This window comes from Hermetia illucens, chromosome 1, assembly GCF_905115235.1.
Source record: "Hermetia illucens chromosome 1, iHerIll2.2.curated.20191125, whole genome shotgun sequence".
Classification (NCBI taxonomy): domain Eukaryota; kingdom Metazoa; phylum Arthropoda; class Insecta; order Diptera; family Stratiomyidae; genus Hermetia; species Hermetia illucens.
Genome location: NC_051849.1, coordinates 22,789 through 49,711, shown reverse-complemented (window position 1 = coordinate 49,711; position 26,923 = coordinate 22,789). Strand labels below are relative to the sequence as shown.

General features: G+C 37.7%; 1 protein-coding gene across 2 annotated transcripts in view; it reads left to right on the top strand.

The window, feature by feature from the left end:
• The window catches only part of LOC119646962 (epidermal growth factor receptor), a 51,172-nt gene extending 26,393 nt beyond the window's left edge, over nt 1–24,779 (top strand). The window contains exons 1-6 of one of the 2 annotated variants that reach the window (XM_038047661.1): nt 2,143–3,081; nt 19,519–19,741; nt 19,809–20,005; nt 20,066–21,046; nt 21,616–21,748; nt 21,805–24,779. In XM_038047661.1, coding sequence (XP_037903589.1) covers nt 2,886–3,081; nt 19,519–19,741; nt 19,809–20,005; nt 20,066–21,046; nt 21,616–21,748; nt 21,805–24,157 — 4,083 coding nt within the window. In that variant the 5' untranslated portion in view covers nt 2,143–2,885 and the 3' untranslated portion in view covers nt 24,158–24,779. Of the gene's footprint in view, nt 1–2,142; nt 3,082–19,518; nt 19,742–19,808; nt 20,006–20,065; nt 21,047–21,615; nt 21,749–21,804 lie in introns of those variants that run through there. The other variant, XM_038047662.1, reaches the window with a different exon arrangement.
• Nucleotides 24,780–26,923: the final 2,144 nt, after the last annotated feature.

Here is a 26,923-nt window from a genome sequence, read left to right as displayed (position 1 = left end):
AGGGTTAGCATATCTGTGATCATAGCTAACCTATTTTCTTCTAAATAAAATCAGAAAGTATAAAATCCTAATAACTGCAATAGTTCTGTATTAACCAATTGTCTAAGTCTTTCCAAATTTTAAATTGAATTCAGCGTTTCAACGAATTCCTTGTCAGAGATTTTTAACTACTAAAATTTGCGCGCTTGTGTATTTAACTGCCGAAAAAATTTGGGACTATAAGAAATCTTGTTTTGTGATACAAAAACACAATTAAAGTTTAGATCGTTGAGTAGAGGATATTGCCCACATTCGTGAAACAGCACGAGCAACATGAAATTCGAGTCAATTCAGTTGTTAAAAGCACGTCAAAAATTAATTTTTCGACTAAATGAACTTTGTTGTTTTTGTTATATCAAGTATCTCTTTTTCTCTGGAGTTTTTTATTGTATCCAAGAGCAGTATGATAATATCGCTCGAAAACGTTGATGCCAGTAAAATGTACCTTTAATATTTCAAATGGAATAAGTTTCAACCATGCATTTTTTCCGGCGGATTCAACTGATAGTTATTATTAAAATAACTTATTGGCCTGTTATAAATGTATCGTGACTTATACAGCCATCCAAACTTTTAGTTCTTTAAAACAATGGTTATTAAAGTGGGCCGCTTTGTAACGAAAACAGACTTAGTTAAAGAGTCGATATGTACTTATTAGAATTAAAGGCATTCAATTTGCTTAGTACGCAACGGGATCTAGAGCCAAGTAAAGTTTACCGTGTGAAAATTGACTTGTAAAATTGAACCAGTACAGCCAATTTTCAAGCAAGGAGATATACAATGACTCAAGGGAACATTTTAAAAGGAAATATTACCAATATCGGTTTTATATACAATATGAGTACATGTTTGGCAATGTAAGTATTACCGACAATTCGTATTGTGCACGCACATATTGTAATTTTGTACTGCCCGGTTTTAAGTTATGTTAGTGATTCTGTGGTTTTGTACTGTTTTATATCCATTCATTTTTAGTAGAAGAATACACCAGAATAGAGATGGTGTGAATCTATGGCAGTTTATATTTTCCAAATCTAATTTCAGTCGGCGTGAACTACATACATACTTTGGCTGGAAACATACTCAGCCAGAGCAGTTTGGAATAATCTTGCATAAAATGAAAGCAAGCTTTTGTCTGTATATTCAAAGATATTCAGAGGTTACAAGTTGGATAACCTAAAGGTCGACCATAAGAACAAAAGCAAAAATTTCAATCTTCTGGACAATCGTGTTCGTTTGGACCAGAAAAACACTAGTTCCTCTCATCGCACCATCACAAATTCCTTCTCCCCGTTTCACCTCTTCAAAGTTAAGAGTGAAAGATAAAACCAAGTCAAGACTCGGATTGGACTAGTGTTTTTGTCGAAAAATATTTTCCTATTAAAGCCGTAAAAACCGAATATACATACACATGCTTACATACATATTCCCGAGCAACAAGAAAGAAGAAATCTCAACATCTCCCAACAAACTCCACTATAATATATTGCTCATTTTTGGCTGTAGGCAACTAACAAAATAAGTGGTTAGTTGGACATACATAACTTGAGAAGAAGAAACGAGTACCTCACGAACTTGGGGCACGAACATCGAAGCAATCCACGCATTAGTGAATATCCGAACAGGGCTGGACTAGTAACCAAATGCTTTCACAAAATAACTGTTAAATTGGAATATAACCCCAAGTGTATTTTAACGATAATGAGAATAAAAACTTTATTATATGATCCAAGATTTAAACTCATTATAGATGACAGTACATCTGTTAGATGAGAAAAAGCATCATATAAGAAAATATAAGGACAATCTTTTAAATCATCGGTGGGGGAAAGATCTCCTGATTTACTACGCTACCAAAATGATCGATTTGAGACTTTCCTCTAAAACGCTCAAACTCAAGCAAGCAGTGGCCATTTCCTCGCGGTCTGTATGTATAATATTGAAATAAAATCATGCACGATTTCAATTTTTTTAATACTGTATTCAATTTAAATAAAAATTGAAAAGTGAGCGTAAGTTCTGCCCTGGACATAATCGTCACGGGACTCACACTTACCTGAGAAGAGAGCGCACCTTAGTTAATACCTGTCTTCAGCTTGAATCTGTACACTGAAAACCGGTAGATTTTTCCGATCTTGATTACAGTTCAGGTTGTGCCGCTTTGAATGTTGCCTTCAGTGTCAAACGAACAGAATCCGTACGTAAGATTCGAGTCTGAGAGAGGTGTAGTAATGATGGTGGCCGCCGCTTAGCCATTTGCTCGCGAACTAATAACTCTGCATTCACCACTTTGTCACGTTTCGTGGACTTAAATTTTAGTTAACAACGGCATTCTAATTGTGCTGCGCAGGCGCCGGATTCTTTGCTGGTCAGTTTATTTTGAAATTCGAATTTCGGTGACTATCGTTCCATACTAAACATAATTAAAGGATATCACCTCTGCGCTGCTCTTCAACGAATATTCCAAATTATATTTGAAAGGTGTTTCCCATTTAAACCGAAGTGTAAAGTGAACGTCCGCGTCACATGTTGGTTTCCCGCTGTATATTCGTATATACTTTGCATTCGTGTCTTGTACTGGCCAAATGTTAACTTTTTGTGAAAGTTTCGTGAATTTTTTGAGTGAATTGAAATCATTTCAAGTTTGTTGAAAATATTAGGAATAAAGTCTGTAGTGCTTCTAGTAAGACAACAACTTTCGAAATGTCCCCCCGCACGAGGTGTACGATGCGCGGAAAGTGACCCCGTACTTGCAGCTACAAATATTTGCGAAGTTTCGATCATCATCTCATGTTCTCCCAATTAACGTAATTTGTAACAACACGAAGAAGTAGAATGTGTTCAGAATGAAACTGGTGCTAATATTGGGACTATTGCTTCTGAATTTAGTCGTATGGTCTAATCAAGCTAGTGAGCCTAGCGAACGAAACAATGGCGATCGTCAGATCCGCAATAATGAAGGAAAGCGGCGCAAAGAGTTGCGTGGACCACAAAGCTCACATCCACAAGAAGATAATCCCACAGAATTCGTCAAAGGGAAAAGTAAGTTATGTAGAAACTTGAACATTTTTTCAAACACTCGATTATAAGCACAAATAGTCGTAAATAATGAGAAAGTCTGTTTTTGAAAAGTGAGCGAGATGTAGCATTTTTACACCGGAGAGACTTTTTGGCTTTTCTATGTGGGAAGAAATCTACCAACGTAATACGTTGATGGTAACGTTGGAATATGTTGAAATATGTTATTTGGAAATTGACTCATTAGGGAGCATTACAATATGTTATAGCAAATGGCATACACATCTCAAATTATCAAGTGGAAAAAATTGAAAATGGATATCTAACTCCAAAAATTTCTTTCCCACCTTCGAAAATAAGGATCAGTAATCCCTTTCTTTAAAAAAAGAATACTCCGAATGTTGCTAAGAAAATTATTTCGTTCAGATTAAACTCTCGAGATCGAGATGGAACATTCCTATTTGAAATGAAAAAAAAATACAATTGGGTGTAAATTCTCCTATCAAATCACGCAAAATTGAAAAATTCGAACTGCTATAACCTTGACATTAGTAACTAGATTTTCATGAAACTTGGCAGGCATGCACTGCCCTTTCTAATAGTGCAAAATTTAGTACTGCTTGCATGAACTTAAGGGATTTTTAATATACTATTAGTATTTTTTTCGAGCATATATCGGAATAGGACATATTTTGAGGCCTAGATATCATGTAAGTGCACCACTACGATTTTTCTCAGATTTTTGGACTGGGTAGTTTCGGAAAATGAGCCTTATCTCACTTTAAATGAGCACATTTTTACTCCTTACTCGCGCACTTTACAATCCATGTCCAAACTAACATCGATTTCTGGAAGTAATAATCGAAAACTTTTATTTAATACCCCACATGACTTTTATTTAATACCCCACATGACTGTTGGAATATGGACAACAGTTGCACCATCTGTTCATCGACTTTAAAGCCGCCTATGATAGCATAGCCAGGGTAAAACTGTACACGGCCATGAGAGAATTCGGTATCCCGACGAAATTAATAAGACTGACTAGGCTGAGCCTGACCAATGTGCGAGGCCAGATAAAAGCAGCAGGATCACTCTCAAGACCATTCGACATCAACAACGGTCTACGACAAGGGGATGCGCTATCATGCGTCCTCTTTAACCTGGCCCTCGAGAAAGTGATCCGTGATGCTGAGGTGAATGCAAGAAGTCCACCCAACTCCTGGCCTATGCTGAGGATATCGACATCATGGGAAGAACCACCCGAGACGTAGAAACTGCCTTCATCCAGATCGAGCAGGCGGTAATCGGCTCGAGATCTTGGGCTGCACATCAATGAAGGCAAGACAAAATATATGGTGGCAACGTCAGCACCGAAGACGAATCAACCAACAACATCAAACCGCACTGGTCAAACACAAACACGAAGAAGAATAAGGATAGGAGAATACAACTTTGAGACCGTTGACAATTTCCCCTATCTAGGGTCGAAAATCACAACCGATAACAACTACGATGATGAAATCCGCGCACGGTTGTTGTCAGCCAACAGAGCCTATTTCAGCTTACAAAGACTGTTCCGCTCGAAACGTCTCACCATAGGGTCAAAGCTCTTACTGTACAAGACTATGATCTTGCCAGTCCTCATGTATTCCTCGGAAACTTGGGTTCTTAGCAAGAAAAATTGCGAACTCTTGGCCGCGTTCGAGAGAAGAATCCTCCGAAGAATTTTTGGCCCCCTACACGAGGATGGACGATTCCGTAGCCTACACAATGACGAAATCTATGCGCGATACCATGACCGTCCGGTTGTGGATAAAATCCGGCTCAATAGGTTACGGGCGGATCACTTAATCCGTATGGATGAAGACGATCCCACCCGGAAAGTCTATAAGGGCAATATCTATGGTAGAAAAAGAAAAAGAAGACGAGGCAGACCCTGCCTAAGATGGAGCGATGGTGTGGGCCAGGACGCCAGACAGCTTTTAGGGATATCGAATTGGTGGACCTCGGCGCAAAACCGGGATGTCTGGAGTTCCTTATTAAGGCAGTCCTAGACCGGATACCGGTTGTTGCGCCGTTGATGATGATGACCAAATATCGTTCGGGTCGGTTTAGCCGTTTTGGAGAAAAGTGCGCGTGAGGGATACAGTGAAACGATCGGAAGCCTTCCGAAAAAAGTAGAATTGCGGTGCCCTTCATAATTCGGTGCTGGATCATCTGAAATCAAAAAATCAAAGTTCTTTCATTAGATGATCGCTTTTCCCAGGTAACGCTGAAAGGGATTCTCGAAATTGCAATTTTTCCCTTTTTAGGAAAATTTTTTGGAGCTATGAGGGGCACCGACTTTGAAACCGTGAGTTGGGGAAAAAACGCTTTGAAGTTTTGAACACTAAAAAGATTTTAATAAATTGTTCATAAGCGAGTTGTATCGGCTTAGTTTAGCTCCATAAAGTATACTGTTAACACCCATGATCTCTAAAACATCTTTTTTTCCTGTCTACGACGAATCCTGTCTTCTCTAGTCTGTTCTTCAGCTCCCGGCCTCGCTCGGCTTATCACGCCCATTCATGGTCCACTACTATTTACCATTCATTGCATAAAAGTTAGTAAAACAAAGAATCTTCATTGAAAACACAGGGTGGGACATAAGCTGCAATATCAACGATGACAAAGGTCCCACTCAAGTGCTTTGCTGAAATTTTCCACATAAGTTGGTTCGAACTCTCGCTGTTGTTCTACGTAAAACCTCCGAAACATCGCTTCAGAAGGGCTCAGATCTTCATTGATAGACTTGATGCCATCCAAAACATACCTGTTTGGGACGTAGTTGTTTAAACTGCTGCATCTTCCTTAGTTTTGCTCTTTGGTGCGGAGCAGTCTCAACTTGTTGTTGGTGTTAGGGAGACAAAACGACGAAAGCGGATTTAACGCTTTTAAGGAGGTCATCCCGTGTGTCGGATCCGAGGAATCGATTTTTTTTTTTGGCATCAATGTATCTGGATATAGTGTAGTGATATTCGGAGTCGTTTGGAAATTATTGTGTTAAACACGTGATAAGTCACACGCCAGATTTTTGTCGATCGCCGTAATAAGGCTTGTATTTATCAGTCCAAATGACGTTCGAATGACTTCGTTAAAAGGACAAGAATTGAAGCCAGGATAGGATAATTGTGATTCATTCATTAGTTTTTCTTTTATTCATTGAAGAAGCCGTGAAAAGACAGGAAAATTCAAAAAAAAAAATTTAACAAGCCACCAACAATTTAGTTTTTAATATTTTTTAATAATCCTAGTTTGCGGACTGTGGTTAAGTCTGTACGTTAAAATGCCGTTTACTTTTTTTCTTTAAGATGATCACAGCGGCTTCTAGCGGCGCAGCAGAAAAACACCTTTTTTGGAGATAGGTGTATAAATTGCTCTGTATTTCAATAATGAACTTTGCGATCGGGCTTGAAAACTTACTATGCACGCTCAAGATATTAGTAAACCCATGGCGAAAAATTCGTATTTGTATCTTTCTCCAGTTCTTCACAAAAAATTTCTAAAAAAAGCCAAAGAAAGGCCTTCACATGGGATGACCCCCTTAATACGAATCATAAAGTTCGATGCTATTGTCGACAGAAATAACAGTAGCTAGCTTCTAAAACATCGAAAACATTGATGCAAATAGGAAAAGTATAATGACAAGTTTGTCTTACTCATGTTTATTTTCAGTCCAATTCTGCTTGCTTCGGTGAGAAGTCGAGGTGTTTGAGGAAAGATGAAGTCAGCCATTAAAACCCTCCACGTTCTTCAATTTAAAAAAAATCCTCTGATAATTTACTCCGGCGTGACATCAAAATCGATCGAGAGCAGGTGGAACGGGAATCTAAACCCTGCACATTTCTTCACACTGATCCGAAGGGTGTTAATGTGGTGGGTAGAGGAGGATTGAAAGCAAAAATCAGCTCGCTCCCTGTCGATGAAGCTTTCAAGGTGTTTCCTGCCGCCCCACAGAATGATTTTAGCCAAGTGCGCGCATGTGCCCTACCCTTCCAATTGTCGGACTCAAGACGAGGGTCCTTCTTCGAAATCTCGACGATCATCCTTTCCTTCTCAGTGGAATCTCAGATTCCCAGAATTTACGAATGAGTGAAAGTAGCAGCTCTGCACGAAAAAATTGTGCGGAGAAACCGAAAAGATCGATCACACATCTCCGTTTGAGCGATAATTTCGCTTCTGTTTGAAGGAGAAGTTTATATCCGCATGTTACGGTTGATTGTTATATCATTCACAAAGCTGCTTACCATTGTGGATGAGAAGTCAATCGTTAACGTTCTTCATAGAACCATCGAAAGGCTTTTTCATGATGCGGGATACGGTAGCGAAATCGTTACTATTTGCTGCTTGCAACTTCCTCTTTGCTCACTAACGATACGCTATACTTCTCCTGCTGTTTCTTGGTAACGGAGTTTCACGTCGTGCTCAGTCCTGCTTGCAGTTATTAACATTACTCTTAGTCCTTTACCTGCATCTGCACTCAGCCAGGTCTTGTAGCGTCCCCTTCCGACGTACCCGACAACTTAATCTGTGCCAGAGATAAGGATTCTTGCTCGTGGTTGTGTTATTTGCGCAGCAACGAAGTTTTCCCTTCGCTGGAGGACAGTCGGATCGCGGAGGCGGCCCGTGTTGAATTTGATGGTTCTGGTCTCTGCTCCCTGCGAGAAGACGCAGTGGCGACGGGCAAAAGAAAGTAAGCCACCAGTCCTTTTCGAAGGCGATGTCAGCACTCTTCTTGTTGCAAAAATTCACACCAAAACTCCTAAATTTACTGTTGATCACGATATGGCCGATCTTTTATTGCGAACATTCATAACTTATAAATGTACTGTTGATCACCACATAGTCGATACGATTAGATGTTCGTTGTCGGTCAGTCGTAAACCTGCCTTTTTGGCAGGCCCTGCGCTCGAATGATGGCATTTACACAAAACCCGAAGAAACCAAACTTAGTCCCATGCCAAAATGAATGTATTAAGGTTCAAAAACAACTAAATGCTGAAGACAGTACCTACATCAAAAATGGTAAAATATTGACAGAGAAAGATCTATCCTGTTATTTCACCTAGTAAGGCATTCGGAGCCAGGTAAAAGCTGGCACAGAACAACTAAAATTGGCCATATTTGAAGAAAGTGTTTCTATTGCTCAAAACGAAGCAATCCACTAAGGTTTGTTTACAAATTTGAAGCAAAAGCTAGAGAATATAATATGCAACTTTCGACAAATAAGCCAAGTGCCAGCAATTTCAAAGTAGCCCTAAACAACAAAACCATAGAACAAATGATGGAGTTGAACTAATCAAGTTGAAAATTACCAACAGTAAAAATCTCCAATTCGAAGTTAAAAATGTAATGTGGGTATACATATTATAGAAAAATAACAATATTAATCGTTGGCGCGACCATTCAATTGGATCAGGGCCTTGAACATAGGTATCTATGTAGCATGAATGAGATTGAAACCAACGGCAGAGCATATGTTGATTTTATTTTTAAATAGCGGAAGGCAACCAGAATGGAATCATCACGTAACTAAAACCTCGATAATCGAATAACGAAAATCACAATGAAAGACCACTGCAAGACCGATCTTTGGATACCATGTTTTCGGTTCATCTCAACTGAAGTGTTCGAAATTACTTTTTGAGGTCCTTCATTTGATATCATTTAATTATATATAATTCCATTGAAATATTCATGTGGATGCCATTATTTTTGTTTAGAAATTCCTAATGCGCATATACACATATAATCAAATGGATGGAGTGCAAACAAACATACTTTCATCTAATCGCCACTTAAATGTATTGTCTTCTAAGTAAAATATCCAATTCGGATCTCCCCGAACCAGCCTTAAATAACTAGAATGTACAAAAATATCAGAACCTTTGAGCGTTAAGTTCGAAATAGGTTTTCGTTATGCCAAAAAAAAAACATTCGAGTTCAATTTTCACGGAGTACCTAAAGCTCAGTATTTGGAGACACTTCATCCCTTCTGTGGCATTCCATGAAATGTAAATAACGTAATCGGACGTTAATGATAAAATTCAAGACGCTGGTGAAAATATTACATTACACACAACAGTTATAATAAACGACATACAATGTGTACTCTAGATTTTGAAATTGTATTTTTAATGTTTACTCAATTCCAACTTATTCGACAAGCGGTTGTTGATGGAGCAACCACGAAGAATTGACTTATTTGTATACACATATGTATGACGCTTTTTGACGTATACATATAGGTTCGAGAGCTGATTCACGTAAACATGTATTAAAAATCTAGATAGGGAATGTGTTCACCACTCCTGCTTTGAAAATTAAACATAAAAATCAAATACACTTAGTCTTGGATATACCAAGATGAAGTAAAAAACGCTTCTTGGAAAGTCGATAATATGATTTAAACTGAATCGATTGTGAATAGATAACGAAAATATATTGCGTAAATTTCGTACAATATATCTTCTAATCTGTATTTCATATCAAATATAGGTCGACTAAGTAAACTTTCCTATGTTTACTAAGAGTCAAGGATTATGGATAGGACATTTTTTCGTTAATGCAATGATGAGAAATCTAAACGAACAATTTTTCGTGATTTGGATAAGAAAAAACAAATAAAAGATAATGTCCAAATCTGTAGCGCTTCTAGTTTTTAATTCTTATTTTGCCTATATCACAATTTTATGGAACTGCTTAGCCATTTTATAAACGCTTACCATGAAACATGTCTAAAACCCTACTGTTGTGTATGTTGGTTTTGTTGGGCTTGGTTATCGTTAAAAAAAGACTAATCTTTCCCATATTTCCGGCATTTTTCTTGCATTCCTCAAATATCGATCGATATATATCGGGATCAGATGTCCTCTTCATCATTAAATCTGAGTTTAGCTTACTTACTATAGCTTGTCTTTTAAATACCCTAATCTTAATTACTTAACAGGTGAAAATATCAATGGCTTTTGTACATAAAGTGAGCAAAATTGAAATCGGCAATGTCGTAAGAAATACATGAGTGCTCAAAAAAGGGTAAAAGTAATTATATGAATTTGATTTTTTTTTCCAAAAACTTCCAAACGGGGCAGCACCTTGGATACAATACGAATAAAATTAATAAAACATTATCAAATAAAACCCTTACTGAGAGCAAATTACACTAGAAACCGTGTTTTCGTAGGCAAAATTGAAATCCGGACAGAACCAAACAAATCATAATAATAAACTCAAAAAAATGACTAATTAATACTCCGTATGGAGAATTTTAGCATAACATACGGCTTTCACTCTTCATGACATGGGTTCGAACAAACGCTGGAGATATTCAGCTGATTTTTTTCATTATTCGAGAAAACATCAAATATTTTTTGCTCGAAAGCGCGAAGCCTACTGTCCACATAATTCCGCAAGTTCTGAATAATATTGCAGTCCGGGGATTGTGGAGAAGTTTCGAGTAGCGTCGAACAATTGAACACTATCCCACGCGCGTTTTTCATCTTTTAATTTTTGGGTCATTGTTTTGGCATATATTGAATATTTGACAAATACCCAATTTGTCTGCATTGGTAAGCAGATTTTGTTTCTAATATGGATGTACATTTTCCCATCCATACTCCCCCCGTATGGCACGGAATAAAACTTATGTTAATGAGGTCAATCAAGTAAAGCGATTTAAGTTTGCGCAGAAGTATCTTTTTGAAAATTAAACGTTTTCGGGCAATTTGAAAAGTTTTATAGTGTGAGACTGATGCTGGGCGAAAGGTGTGGGTAATTTTGTATTTGTGGACGAATATGTACATTGATATTTTTAGGAAAAAATCATGCTAGCACACAGAACTTGGGTATTCGTCAATCATTCAAGATGTAGCAAAACTATAACCCGAAACATAAAGCATGGAAAAGATGCACTTGCTTATTGTTCAATTTCCCGAAGATAGGCGAAACCTCCCCAAAATCCTCGAGTTGCAATATTATTGAGAACCGGTGGGATTACGTCAACGATTGACTTCGCGAGCAGTCCATTTCGGGCAAAAGACACTACAGACGACTACAATTCCTTTTTCCCCCTTTCTGAAAACGAGTACATTTCTTACGACGATGTCCGTCGTGTTTATAAGAAGCTCTTAATTCGCTTTACATAATATATGTCCTCTGAAACGGCCTCTGTGGCGTTGTTATGTACTCTCCATTCCATTTTTAATTTTCAATACTTCAGTTATAATTATCATCGCATTTAATACTTCGCAAGTAATAAGCCTACCCAGCGAGACAGCACAAATGCGAAAGAAAATATCCATGGCGAACGGGGAATCTAACCCGGAGCGACGACATCGTGAGCTGCTCACGCTCAATGGACTCGGCCATCGCATCATCAAATACAACATCAGGCGTCGAAATTACTCTTATTCGTGGCCACTTCTGCTTCCCTGGCCAACATAATGTGAAATTTTTGCTATTGCATACACAACATTGAACTTCGAAAAGCAGTGGACCAGAGCCCGAAAAAAAGTAACTCAAATTCCTGATACTAATACACACATGTCTCCTGTTCACTCTGTATTTTGGATTGCGCTTCAGTGTCATTATCATTACCCTTCATACTGTGTAAGTGATAAGCCTACAGCAGAGGAACAACCATATAGGAACTACAATCACTTCCTCGAAACACCAAATTTCTTTGATTTCCCGAGCCAGTGGTTCATAGTTCATTTTCTTCTCGACGTATTTCCCTTCAATGTTACCATTATGGGGTATAGCAACGTCAATAATATACACGGACCGACCCATCTTGCCAACTAGCAGCACATCAGACTTGTTCTGTGATATGTGGCGATCAGTCAGAACTTGGCGAGAATACTTCGAGCAGATTTCAACTGAAGAATTTGCTCATCCGTCACTTCCACAATCATTGCCGACATTTGGAGCAGTTTCACCAGTCAACGCAACTGAAGTCGAGGAGGCAATAAAACAAATGAAATTGGGGAAAGCAACAGGACCTGACGACATCGCATCTGAGCTCTGGAAAGCGAAGAGCTGGGACCCAACACTATGGCTCAGTGAATTCTTTAACCGGGTTATTTATTAAGGAAGAACACCATCTGACTGGCAAGAAAGTACCATTGTTCCAATATGAAAAAAGAAAAGTAGTCGAGCAGAATGTTCAAATTACCGTCCGATCCGGTTACTTTCCCATACCATGAAGATTTTTGAACGCATTCTTGACAACTGTATTCGGGAAATCATTGAAATAACTGTGAATCAAGCCGGCTTTGTCAAGAACTGCGGAACAACTAACGCAATACACGCTGCCCGGTTACTCATGGAGAAATACCGTGAGAAGCATCGCCCTCTTTACATTGCCTTTCTGGATCTAGAGAAAGCGTTTGACCGTGTACCACACGAACTCATCTGGTATGCTTTACGACATCACTTCGTGCCAGGAGAACTCGTGCGCTGGGTTCAATTACTCTACCACGATCCGAAAAGTAAAGTTCGAAGTATGGGGGGTGTATCAAAACCGCTTCGTGTTTCTGTTGGTGTTCATCAAAGAAGCGCCCTCTCACCACTCCTCTTTGTTCTTGTTATGAACACCGTCACATGGGATATCCAAGGTCCAGCGCCCTACACACTGCTTTACGCAGATGATGTTTTTCTAGCATCTGATAGCAAAAATGATCTCGAGCAACTTGTCCAAAAATGGAATGATCGCCTCATGCAACACGGTCTCAGATTGAATTTAAACAAAACTGAATTTTTGACGACCGATCCCCATGAAACAGGCATAATCACTATCAGCGGCAGTGATCTGCCCAGAACTGAACGATTTAAATACATCGAGTCAACGCTATCAGCCAATGGAGAACTGCGTTATGAAATTGCTTCACGCGTTAACGCAACCTGGATGAAGTGGCGTTCCACAACTGGTATTCTTTGTGATCGACGTATCAACGAACGTCTCAAATCGAAAATTGACCGCAATGTTGTCCATCCAGTCGTTCTCTATGGTTCTGAATATTGGCCGACTATAAAAGACAATGAACGGCGTCTTGCGGTAATGGAGACGAAGATGCTACATTGGACTAGTGGCGTCACACGTTTAGATCACATCCGAAGTGAGGATATCCGCGATCGTTATGGGGTTGCACCGATCGTGGAAAAGTTGCGAGAGAGGCGACTTCGATGGTATGGTCACGCAATTCGTGCAAACGAGAATTTACTTGCGAAGATTGGTCTGAACATCGAAGTCGATGGTAAACGACCAAAAGGCAGACCTAAACAACGGTGGCTTGATACGCTAGATGGGGATTTGAAAGCCTCGAGATTGCACCGAGATCAGGCATTCGATGGAGCCAAATGGCGAAGCCGATCACGACGAGCCGACCCCCCTTGTGAACGGGACAAAGGCTGAAGAGAAGAAGAAGAAGTCAGAACTTGCCGCCCTCAATACATGTGTAAGCAGAACTATCAAGTACTGCCTGGGTGTCATATCGGTAAAACGGATACTGTTCCTATGTTTATATGCAAGGCTTTGATGAATTACCTTCCATTCAGCATTATGCCTGTTTATGTATTGCACCGGTGCCATTACAGTGCAGCCAAAAATGAAATGGCCCAACGTCTCTAACGCCGAACCACACACTCTGCACTGGACATTCCCCACTCGCTCTTTCATTATGAGCTATTTATAAGCTCAGGTGGCGACCACGCCGCCCTGAATAGCACACATAAATCCGTCCCAGCAAATAGCTTCCAGTTTTTAAGGTTTTGTGTAAACACAAAACCTTATTAAAATCGGTTTACTGTCTGTCTGTCTGTCTGTCTGTCTGTCTGTCTGTCTGTCCGTCCGTCACACGCATTTTTCTCGGAGACGGTTATAGCGATTGACACCAAATTTGGTAGGAAGGTGGGAACTGTGAACGCTCACGCATACAGTGAATTACATCCTTTTACGTTGAATCTAAGGGGGGTGTAAAATTTTTTTTCATCAAATATAGTCATGTGGGGTATCAAATTAAAGGTCTCGATTAGTACTTTTCAAAGCCGATCTTAGTTTTGACATTCGTTGGAAGAGTGGGGAGCGCGGGGGGTTGAAAGTGATTACTTCTTTAAGGGGGCCATTCTCAGAAACTACCAAACCGAAAAATCTGAAAAAAATCAGGAGGCTGCCACTATATGGTGCCTGGGCTCCGAAATACCTTCCATGCCGATATCTGTTTAAATAAAGTTAATAATAGTATATTACTACAACTTTTTGTAATTGGTTAGAAACCCCCCTTAAGTTCATCCTAGTACCATGAAATGCAGTGATATAGGCTATAATATAGAGCATGATCTTACCAAGTTTGGTGGAAATCGCACTATTACTAACAAAGTTATAATACCTCAAATTTGTTGCTTCTTTGAAAATTGAAGACTATGAATGTCAATATCACCCGAAAGTGGATACTCTCACACAATATACGGATATATTACGTGCTACGTACTAAGAAATACACAAAACCTTTCGTACCTGCAGCGTCCAGCTTCCGGTTTCCCGACTTGTTTCTTTATAACGAACCTTTAACTTAAACCCAATATTTCCATCAAATTTCTTGTGAGGAGATATAATCGTTTTCGATATACATACAGTAACACCGTGAAGCGATTTGCGCAAAACTGAACTTGAACAATTTATAATTTTATGAAGAAGTGATATTTCGGGGATACCCCTTCTAATTGAGAGAAACGAAGCTCCTTTTTTCCACGATTAGATCTGTTCTTTCTGCTTTGATCGTTTAATTTACATTATCTGTAAAAAATGTAACTGATGCGCACATCAAATCTTTATATATTATGTATTTCTAAACTGGAATGCTTAAAGTTTGAAAACTAGTAGTTTTGTTATGTAGAGAACCATATCCAATGGCGGTGGATATAGATAAAATTGTGAAATAAAGCGTGATAAATATTTTTTATATTTTCTAGTCAATCACGAAGCCATACCTTATGTCAATCTCTGAAAATCGCCAATCTGAAACAACGATTTAGAAAGTACGAAGACTTCCAATTATGTACATTTTCATTCTATTTTTTTCATTCGGTAAGATTTTCTCGCCATGGAAATTTTAAGTTTTTCTTAAAGATATAAATTTTCTAATAAACACATACTAAAACATAAATTCACATTAGGAATGTGACCAAGATTTGTATAAAACTTGTCTGTATTCCACTAGAAGTTGTTGGAAGGTGATACATTCTGTAAAATGGCTGCTCGACGCGCATGCTGCTTTAGGTGTAGATGTGATTTCGATGCAGAGGAACAGTTCAACCTTATATGGTGTTTTAGATTTGCTTGAGAATATCGATAAAATTGAAAACATTTGAGATGAAAGTACCAAGTACGCGGCGCCACAAACTAGTTTTGCACGCCATGTATTTACCATGAGAACACCAGTAAACAATGTTAGTGACTTATCAAGCATAATTCCATGTGTACACCTTGCCTGTGCGACAATGGATGATATTATTGAAAATGCGAACACAGACACTATGATAGAGGATAAAAAAATACTTATTTTTTGTTAAATCAGCTTTATGAATAGAAATGGAAAAGTCAACGCAATGAAATCCTCCAAAGAAATTATTAATTTAGGTTTCCATACATTGTTCACGTATTTCGTGAGTATTCGTATTCGTTCTTCTAAACTTATGCCACCTCTGCAAATACTAATACGTCTACATTTCGACGGTTTAGTCGAGTTTCTGTCTTGGATCTTTCGTAATGCTATTGTGCCTTCTGTAGTATGTACGACGATTTTATTTACTAAAGATTTTCTTTATTTACTAAAGATTTTCTGCCTTTCTACATACTGAATATGAAGTGTTTTAAAGGACTTTGAAATAATTTTTTTTCCGTTGTATTGCCCTAATTTTTCCTATTGTTTGTTTGGGTTAATGAAATATGCGTTTTACTACGTTCTGTGTTTACTAGATATATTCGTCACCTTAGCTTCTGTGTTTAGTGTCAATCTGTTTTTAGTTGATATAGCTCGCGTGGTGCTTCATAATATGCTCTAAGATTAATTATTCGCTACTGTCCTAACTATCGCAGGAAACACGCATATACATTGCCGGACAAAACTTTGAGACCACCGTAAAAAATAGGAAAATTTAATAAAGCTTAATATATTTAAAGTGTATGAATTCAAATTATAATTATAATTTTATCACACTAATTTAAATATCAAAAAATGATGAGGTATAATCATCCATAATTTTAACAAAAATCACAAAAAAAAGTTTAGATTACTTTTCCATGAAAATATCCTCCTTTATATTGAATTGATTTTTTTCATCAACCCTGACATACCAGATAGTTTCGGAATTACTTAATATTAATGTGCCCTTTTTCATTATAAGAGAAGAATGATGGATGAATGCCCACAAGTTTCAAAGCATATTTCGGAACTATCAGATCGGTTAATCTGATGCATAGAATGAAATGAAAGGTACCTATCAAAGTGCAAACGCTTTCAATATTTGTTGATATGAAGTAAGCTTGAATTCATTAGTAGAGAATAATATGTATACATACGAGAACATCAAATGTTTTATACTTGAAGCATTTGCAATTGTTGTTCTCTTTCCATTTATAGGTTTTAGGGAATGTTTATGTAATTTGCTGGTTTCTAAGATACTGAAACATGAACAGCAATAGAGCTACATTAAAACAATTTTCCCATCGATATGATATGAATACTGTTTTCGAAAACAGCAAAACTCGAGAATAAATTTACATCTCATATTTTTTTGGAGATGAAAAGTATTATTCAATTTCATTTTCTGTCCGTTATTATCATTTTAGAAGGCCTTTTCGGGACCAAAAAATGGCCTTTATCTATTGGTAAATAAATACATACCTGTAATGAGCTGAAAGTGTCGAATTGATTCAAAACCCCATACAATAAGCCGCACTTTCCACCGATTCTATCAACTCATGTGCCGGTTTCGACTTTTTCCCCGTTTCCTCGTGCATATTCAAAATATCTCTTTCGAAAATCGGACAAAGCTACAAACGTATCGACGCCCACGATATCCAGTGTCTACCTGTTTTAGTAAAATATGTCGAGATGTGTACATTATATGTGGGATGTTATTACAGTTCGAAGAGCTTTTCTTAGTGGCAAAATATACTGAAAACAAGCTTACCTATATATCCAAGGAGTTTAAAAGGCTTATAGTTACTATCTCATTAGCTGTTATTGAGTGGGAAAGTGTTTGGGCAAGTTTCTTGATTTTTGGAAATTAAGCATCTAGACATGCAGAAATCAACCTATATGGAAGTTACTCGCGAATTTCTGATAGTATAGTCCTTAAATAAATAAGTAAAATAAAGCACATTGATTTAATAGGAGAGTACTTGAGTTAACCTTCGGGAAATATTGCCGCTGTTGATACCCTAAAGACTATCATGAGCTTTCATGCCTTGGATGAGCATCGAAATTGTACAGTACTACATACTAATGAAAATTTCCGATATAGGAAAGACAGAACTTGCCATAAAGTCAGCTGTTATTTTAATCAGCAATAGATCGTTGCTCGTAGTTCGAATCCCTGATGATGATGTAGGCTTTCCACTTACACAACGTTAAGTGGGATGATAATAAAATTGAAGCATTTCTTATTGAAAGTGAAATGAGGGAAAAATAATAAATAATGAAAGACTATGCGTTGGTGAATTTCTGGTCCCAAATTAACTAGGAGGCATTTCTTCAATGCAGTTGTCGTTCAGTCTTTAGTTCAGTTATCTTAAAGCGCGGGTGACAGAGCTCTTGGAGAATCTAACAGAACTTCTATTGTGCTTTTATGCCGCACGCTGAACGTGAAGCAGAAGGATGTCGGTGAGCGCTAAGAGTATTTTTATCCCTGACTCAAATGTCTCGCTCTTTTGTAATATGCGCGGTGACGGAAGGAAGTTAATCAATTTGTTGGTTTCGGCTTCACATACTGTTTCATGGTAAAACTTGGGGGTGATTTTAAACGTCTAGCCGTTTTGATTATAGACATTTCGGAATCTTCATGCGCCTGGTGAAGTGTATCTTCTAGCAAAAAATTAAATTATTTTCATCATTAATTCTTGTAAGTGGAATAAAATTATTGGACTTTCCGTTCTCCCTTTATTGTATCGTAGAACTTTCTGAAAAACTGCCATCATCCTTCTTAATTGGAAAAACGGTATTTTATTGTCCCATGTCCTCTTCTGAAGCCCAGGATTGTTGAGATAGCATTATGTTGTTTAAATAGGACAATAACGTGCACAGCAAAAGGTTCTTAAATCATTTTGAGATAACTAATAGAAGTTTCACTGGTCTATATGACGTTCGAACTGCATTGTCGATATCGTCCTTCGTTTTTAATGAAAGGTTAGTGTTTAAATGGTACCTTTGGTATTGGAGCCAACTCGTTAAAGAATTTGGCATCAGCATAAATGATAATTGTAGACATTCTGCTTGGTTTGCACAAAATCATTTCTCATTAAAAAAATGTTTAATTAACACTCCTCTTTATCTATGTTTTCCACATTCAGTCAACGCATTATTATCAAATTTGACAAGAAAACTTCGAAATACTTTGCATCGACATTTATATGTCAATTAGTGGACTTATCACCCCATATCTCAGGTTTCCAATATATTGAAGAAGAAGTGATTAAAGGAGGGGGATAATTTTAGTGACTACATCTTAGAAATCTTCAGATCCGATTTCGTGCAAGTCAAAATAATTGTTTGATTTAACTCTGCCCACCAATTTCGCAAATGCGGTTTAGAGAATAACACGCTTGAAATCCTTTTGTAGTTTTAAAGCTGGATAAAAGTAGTAGACTGCAGCCTTCTCTATCCCCATAGTTTTATCTTTGTTTTTCTTCTCTCGTCGAATTACAATCGTTATATTTATAACACGCTCACCTGTATTTCAGCTCCTGATTTAGCTGATATTTTCTAACCAACGGACATTCCTCAGACTTGAAGGATTAAAAAAATACATTTTCAAATCGTTCCGACTCTTATGTAGAATGTCCCACATATATTTCACATAACCGATAAATACACAATGGAAAATGTTGAATAATAAAACATTATGATTGGAGTAGATAAACAGGGATAAAGACAGTGAATAAAAATTAACTCCAAAGAGCTCAATGTGCGACTTCAGAAGTTGGATAAAACAGACAGGTTGTCAAAGCGATACGTTCAAAACTTATATATCACGTAAACTTCAAAACTACCTGATTTTCAATTTCTTATATTTAAATAATTAAAATAATTATTATGTGATTTTAGTCAAATTTTGTAAGTCTTGTCCCTCATACCTATCGCAATCATAAAACTGTATAAGATGGAATTTTACATTATTTTTTAAAAATATTTTCTTTTACAGTTTGTATCGGGACGAATAGTCGCTTATCAGTGCCATCCAATCGAGAACACCACTACAGAAATTTACGTGAAAGGTTCATAAATTGCACTTATGTTGATGGCAACTTAGAGTTGACATGGCTTCAAGACAAAAATTTAAAGTTAAATTTTTTGGAACATATTCGAGAGGTGACAGGTTATATTTTAATAAGTCACGTTGATGTTGAGCATATTGTACTTCCAAAGTAAGATTTCTGCAATTGATTACTGTCGGACAATATTTCTCATTTGATTTTTATTATTTTGATTTAGATTACAAATAATTCGCGGTCGCACATTCTTCAAACTTAATGTACAAGAAGAAAATTTCTCATTGTTCGTTACACACTCACAAATGCATACATTGGAACTGCCTGCGTTGAGGGATATTCTGCAAGGCTCAGTTGGATTGTATAATAATTTCAATTTGTGCCATATTAAAACAATTGAGTGGGAAGAAATTATGAGCGGTAAGTTAGGCAAACATGTTTCATATTTCGATAACTTGCTAATTTTTTATGATTTTTCAGATCCCGAAGGGAAGTATAAATATGTTTACAATTTTACTGTTCCTGAACGTGAATGTCCTAAGTGTGACAAACAATGCGAAAGGGGGTGTTGGGGCGAAGGGCCTCATAATTGTCAAAAGTTTAGCAAATTAACATGCTCTCCACAGTGTGCGCAAGGCAGGTGCTTTGGGCCGAATCCAAGAGAGTGTTGCCATTTATTTTGTGCTGGTGGTTGCACAGGGCCTACTCAGAAAGATTGTTTAGCGTGTCGCAATTTTTACGACGATGGAGTGTGTAAACAGGAATGTCCTCCAATGCAACGTTATAATCCAATCACTTATTTGTGGGAAGCAAATCCTGAAGGCAAATATGCTTATGGAGCAACTTGCGTAAAAAGCTGCCCAGAACACTTACTACGCGATAATGGGGCCTGCGTCCGAACATGCCCATCGAAGAAAATGGCAAAAGATGGTGAATGTGTTCCCTGCAACGGCCCCTGCCCCAAAACATGTCCAATTCATTCAATTCTTCATTCAGGAAATATTGACGACTTCAAAGGATGCACTATTATTGATGGGTCAATTCGAATTCTAGATCAAACATTTGCTGGATATCAAGAGGTGTATAGAAATTTTTCCTTCGGCCCTCGTTATGTTAAAATGCACCCAGACAGGCTTGAAGTGTTTTCAACAGTGAAAGAAGTTACAGGATTTATTGATATTCAAGGCGAACACCCGGATTTCAAGAATCTATCTTACTTTAGGAACTTGGAGGTTATTCATGGCCGCCAATTGATGGAAAATTACTTTGCTTCATTCTCAGTTGTAAAATCTTCACTGGTTTCTTTAGAGTTGAAATCTTTGAAACGAATAAACTCAGGAGCGGTCGTTATACAAGAAAATCCAAATATTTGTTATGCTGATGGAATCGACTGGTCTAAAATACAAAAGTCTTCAGAACACGGATACGTTATAGCTAAAAACAGAGATCCAAAGGAGTGCAGTGAGTATTGATTATTTACAAATTTAACTAAGATCTTATAAAGGTAGCATTCTATTACGATCTTACGAGTTCATTTTGAATTAGGCGGATCTCCGCTTATGTTATTATTTCTTGTTAAATTGAGTGATAAGCTTAATTAAATAATAAAATAACAACTTTCTGAGCCACATTTTATACAGTTGAATAAACATGTAGAAAAACGAATTAGATGATAAGCCTATCGTGTTTATCGTATAATACATAAAAGACTAACGGTTTCATCCAAGGCAGAGGCTACTCATTAGACGTTGCCTCACCTCTGGCCTGGGAGAAACGTGACCGAAAGTGTTCCTTTATATAATCACAAAAACATGACAAGGGTGGAAATTATATCCAAGTTTAAACCGTCAGTAGTTGGAGCCTAAGCTAGGCTAAAGCTAGATAGTTGTTTAGAATATAATACAAAACTAAACACAGTTTAATTGAGATTTATTGCCACGCGGAAAGTGTTTTGGAACGCCAGGGAAACTAAACTTAAAGTGCAACGTAAACTTTATTAAAATAATCATAAATATATTTTCCATTTGCAGGAAAAGACAATTTTATTTGCTCTGAACAATGTGACAGTTCTGGCTGTTGGGGTGCTGGACCAGATCAATGTCTGGAATGCAAGAATTATAAATACAACGGGACATGTATAGCCAGTTGTGACAGCATAGTAAAGTATGTAGATTTTTTGTCGTGAAAATATATATTTTCAATTATTTTTTCTTTACCAGTGCTTACCACGCAGATTCAAAGACCTGCAAAACTTGTCATCGAGAATGTAAATCATGTATTGGACCTGGACCAGATAATTGTACGCAATGTCGTCATGTAAGAGACGGTCACATCTGTTTAGCAAAGTGCCCTGAAACAAAATATTCAGATAACGGAATCTGCCGACCATGCAGTGACGTATGTAATGGTTGTACAGGACCTCGGAATACTATTGCGCATGATGGCTGTATTACATGTGAAAAAGCGATTATAAATGACGACGCTAGCATCGGAAGGTGTTTAGGGAAGAATGAAAGCTGCCCTATCGGTTATTACTTCGAATATTTTATGTCTCAAGAACAAACCAACGCATTGAAAGCATTAGCTGGGAAAATTTTATGCAGGAAATGTCATCCAAGATGCAAGGTTTGCAAAGGTTATGGATTTCACGAATCAGTTTGTCTAAAGTGTGCAGGATATAAAAGAGGAGAACAGTGTGAGGATGAATGTCCTATGAATTATTATGCCGATGAAGAGAAGCAAGAATGTTTTGAATGTCATAAAGAATGTCAAGGCTGCTATGGTCCAGGACCAGATAACTGTATTTCATGTCGCACATATAAGCTATTTCTAGACGGAGAAAATCACCCCGATAACACAACTGCCTTCAATTGCACTGATAAATGCCCACCCAACTACCCTCATGTGAATACAGTTCCTTATTCGGATAGGCCATATTGTGCCGCTGAAATGGAGGGATTGGTGCAAGGTGCCACCGCGAAGTCATCGATGATTTTGATCGGTATGCTAGCGCTATTATTAGGGCTTCTGGTGGTAATGGTTGCTCTGATTTATCACTGTCGACAAAAAACTAGAGCAAAAAAGGAGGCAGTTAAGATGTCTAAACAAATAGTAGGTTGCGAGGATGCAGAGCCACTTCGGCCGACAAACATCGCTCCTAATTTAAATAAACTACGTATTATAAAAGAGTCGGAGTTGAGTAAAAGTAACATATTAGGTACAGGTGCTTTCGGTAAAGTATTCAAAGGTGTCTGGGTCCCAGAAGGAGAGAATGTCAAGATTCCAGTTGCTATAAAAGAACTTCTCAATGAATCGGGATTCGAGTCGAGTAAAGAATTTCTAGCCGAAGCCTATATAATGGCATCAGTTGAACATCCAAATTTGGTGAAATTACTTGCAGTTTGCATGGCATCCCAAATGATGTTGGTTACACAGCTGATGCCTCTTGGGAGCCTTTTTAACTATGTCAGAGAAAAGAAGAATAACATCGGCTCTAAAGCGCTTTTAAATTGGTCTGCTCAAATTGCACGTGGAATGGCTTACTTGGAAGAGAGGAGACTTGTTCACAGGGATTTAGCAGCTCGTAATGTTCTAGTACAAACGCCGTCATTCGTGAAAATCACTGATTTCGGATTAGCAAAATTGCTCGCGGAGACAAACGAATATAAAGCTGCAGGTGGGAAAATGCCAATTAAATGGTTGGCATTAGAATGCATTCGACATCGCATATTTACGAGTAAATCAGATGTTTGGGCTTTCGGTGTGACGATTTGGGAGCTCCTCACATTTGGTCAACGACCTCACGAAAACGTTCCTGCCAAGGATATACCCGATCTGATTGAAAGTGGAGCAAAACTAGAACAGCCCGAAATTTGTTCACTTGATGTATATTGCACGTTGCTGCAATGTTGGCATCTAGAACCGGAAATGCGGCCTTCATTCAAACAATTGGTCGATACATTTGCTGATTATGCGCGAGACCCGGGACGATACTTAGTTATTCCTGGTGACAAGTTCACCAGGCTTCCTCCATATACTAGTCAGGATGAAAAAGATTTGATACGAAGACTTTCTTCACCTTTTTATAACCAAGAACCACAAGCTGAAAATGAAGATTATCTGCAGCCAAAAGTTCAACCAGGCCCCAGTTGCCAGCAGCAATCTGAATCGCTCCCTAAATCGCTTAGATATTGTAGTGTTTCTTTAAACAGAACGTCATCCGGTGATGATGAAACCGACTCCAATTATCGTAAAGTTGGTATCGGAAACCTGCATTTAGATTTACCATTAGATGAGGATGACTATCTGATGCCTACATGCCAACCAACCAATGGGAATTCAGCACCAAGCGGCTACATGGACTTGATAGGTGTTCCAGCGAGTATCGATAATCCAGAGTATCTAATGAGCTCTGGCCCAGGACCCAGTGATACAGATAGTGCAGTGCCAACACAAACAATTGGCATCCCAGTATTATCAAGCGAAGGAGAACAAACTAGTTCCGATCATGAATATTATAACGACCTTCAACGCGAATTGCAACCTTTACATCGAAGTGAAACAACAGTTTGATTTTACGATTACGAGATTTTAAAGTGGAAAAACAAAGCAATCACTTGTGTTACTTCAATTTGTGCCTTATTCTCCCGTTTTATCAAGTTCTTATAGAAAATATATTACGGGTTTAAAAATTGCAAATATGTGCGGCGAATGAAAAATAAAAGTTCAACGCTTTTGATATTTTCAAATAGGATCGAAGAGTGTATAAAATTAAAGTGCCTTTTTAACATTTTCCGTAGAAATAAGATGATTTTTAAGCCAAGCTATTTGTAGATAGTAAGTACTTATTGCCCAGAATACATAAAGATTTTTTACTTTTCTGTAAGTTATTGCAACTTTATATGTTTATTTTAAGGAAAAATGTATTCATTTCATGAAAATCACTTCAGTGATTTGATTTCAGATGAAATAACATTTAGTTCTTATATTAGCGCTAGATTACAATATAAGTAAACTCTGTGATACATAGAAATATTGCATAGATTCAACTTTTTTAGAAAGTTTGGTCTTAAGTTTTTACGAAATTTTAATTGTAAATCAATGAAGATATATATGTTAAAATATATTTATTAAATATATATCTATATATATCTGAATAAACATTTTTCAAAATCGGTATAATATCAAACGGATAGTTTATTTTCTTCAGTTTTCAACAGCACGTATGGCTTCATTGATGGTGGGAAACACAATTCAGCTCCATGATGATCTATTTCGGTAGATTAGGAAGGATATTACTGTGGGCCTTCGTTGAAATCCTTTTTGATACAAGAGCGTACCGAATATTTGAGGGCATGGGTCTTCATTGTGAACATTAAAGCATTTTTTCATATATCGTAATGATTTTTTATTTCAAAGGAAGTTATTTTAGAAGTTGCAATCAGTCCTGGCTAAATTTGGTAGGGATTGGACGATCTTGAAAAAATGCAGAAATAAACTGTTATATAATGTGAGATCATAGAAAATATACCGCCGTTTGCAGTTGTGTATTTGAATATATAGATAAAATGCGGGTAGCGACTATAGTTTCAACGTTGTATTGAAAATGGTTGTTCAGTACAAATTAGTTAAAAAATCGATTTTTTTTAAATTAGTAACACATGAATAATTGAACAAATAGCCGATTTATTATTCGATTGGTATACCATATATTTGTTGTCTTTGGGTAAGTCTGGCTGGGCATTATAAAAGCCTTATAGCACTTGTATCCATCCACCTTTTCCTTCAGAGAACCCGGTCTTCGGATTCTGGTTTGTCGCAATTCTGCACTCATATGTACATCTCAATGGTACCATACCATACTTGTTTCATAATTTCATGAAGTGTTTCAATTAGTTTTTCTTCAACATGCTTGAACGATCCAAGCTAGTTTGTAGAGGAGGTGGGAAGAGGTATTATAATTCGAATAAACGTGCAACACTAGGAATTTCATTGAATAAATTGGTTAAATTCCGACTCCTGGTTTACAGGATAGATTTACATGTTTACAATAAATGATGAAAATTGCAGGAGGCTCAGCACAGGAGTTTTGGGGAAATCACTGTCATCGTATGAACAAAGCGATTTTGAGAGAAGTTTTTATCCGACGATTCTGCTTCAAAATTCAATGCGTTATTAACGCTCAGAATCTCGATTAAGGAAAATAAGGGGCCATCATTTTTGTTTTGAAATGCAGTATTACAATGTAATATAGTAGTTTCCATTTATCGCTGACTTGTTTAAAAAATGATATTCAAAGAGGCGAAGTCTTATAGATCTGCGTGTAATGTATACACGAATTCGCTCGCATTAGCCGAACATAACTATGATAATATTGCCTGAATCTTTCTGAAGTTTTAACCCAATATTCTTGAGAATATTTACTTCCGAGGCATGTATAAAAATCGCGTCTTTGACATTTCTAAAGCCTACAACTATATTAAACCAGAAACTCTGTGTTCTGCTGACATGACGAATGCACGATCGTTCTTCGACTTGCTCGCTTATTTGAAATTCAACGAGAATTTTGTCGATACACGGTAAACCTTCTCGAGTTAAACGAGGTAGGATGGTGGGATTCTCATCTCCACTTTGCCGTACCATTCTATCGTACCCTAGGAAGTCTGCTGGAAGTAAATATGAATCATGTGTCGGATTAATACTTACCATATCCTGGAAACCGCTATCAAGTAGAATATTAACCATGAGATTCCGGCTCAGAGTGAGAAATATCTAAATAGTCTGGTGTTATGCACCAACTTCCTTAATATTGAGACTGTGCTTTGCTAACAATTTGCTCGGAATTGTGATGGGGAAACACCGTGCTGGGGACCATAATGACAGTGATGAAAGGTTTACGGCATTTTGCAGCCTTGGCCGCCTTGTCATTGCAGGCACCCTATTCGACCACAGTCTTTGTCATGAGGTCAATTTGGTTTCAACTGACCGGCAATATACATCTAATTAAATCGTAGTCTATGAGTTGTATGCTGGATGTACAAAACAAAGGAGGAGTTGTAATTGCCTATTTCGTCTGCATCTTCTCGTAGGTGTGGAAGGCCTCGAACTTCCAAGGTCAACACCAGGCTGTCGTTCGATAGTGAGAAAATTATCTTGTTGACCGGACAGCAAACATGTTAAACAGCTCGCCAAATATTTTTGAGCACTGGATCGCTATCAAAGCGCCCTTTTCTCTAGTAGAAGTCAAATTGGTGACCACCTCCCGAAGCGGCACATAAGATCTTGCTAATTACCGAAACTCGGAAGGGGATCGACGATTGTAAGGAACGAAGGGCCAGC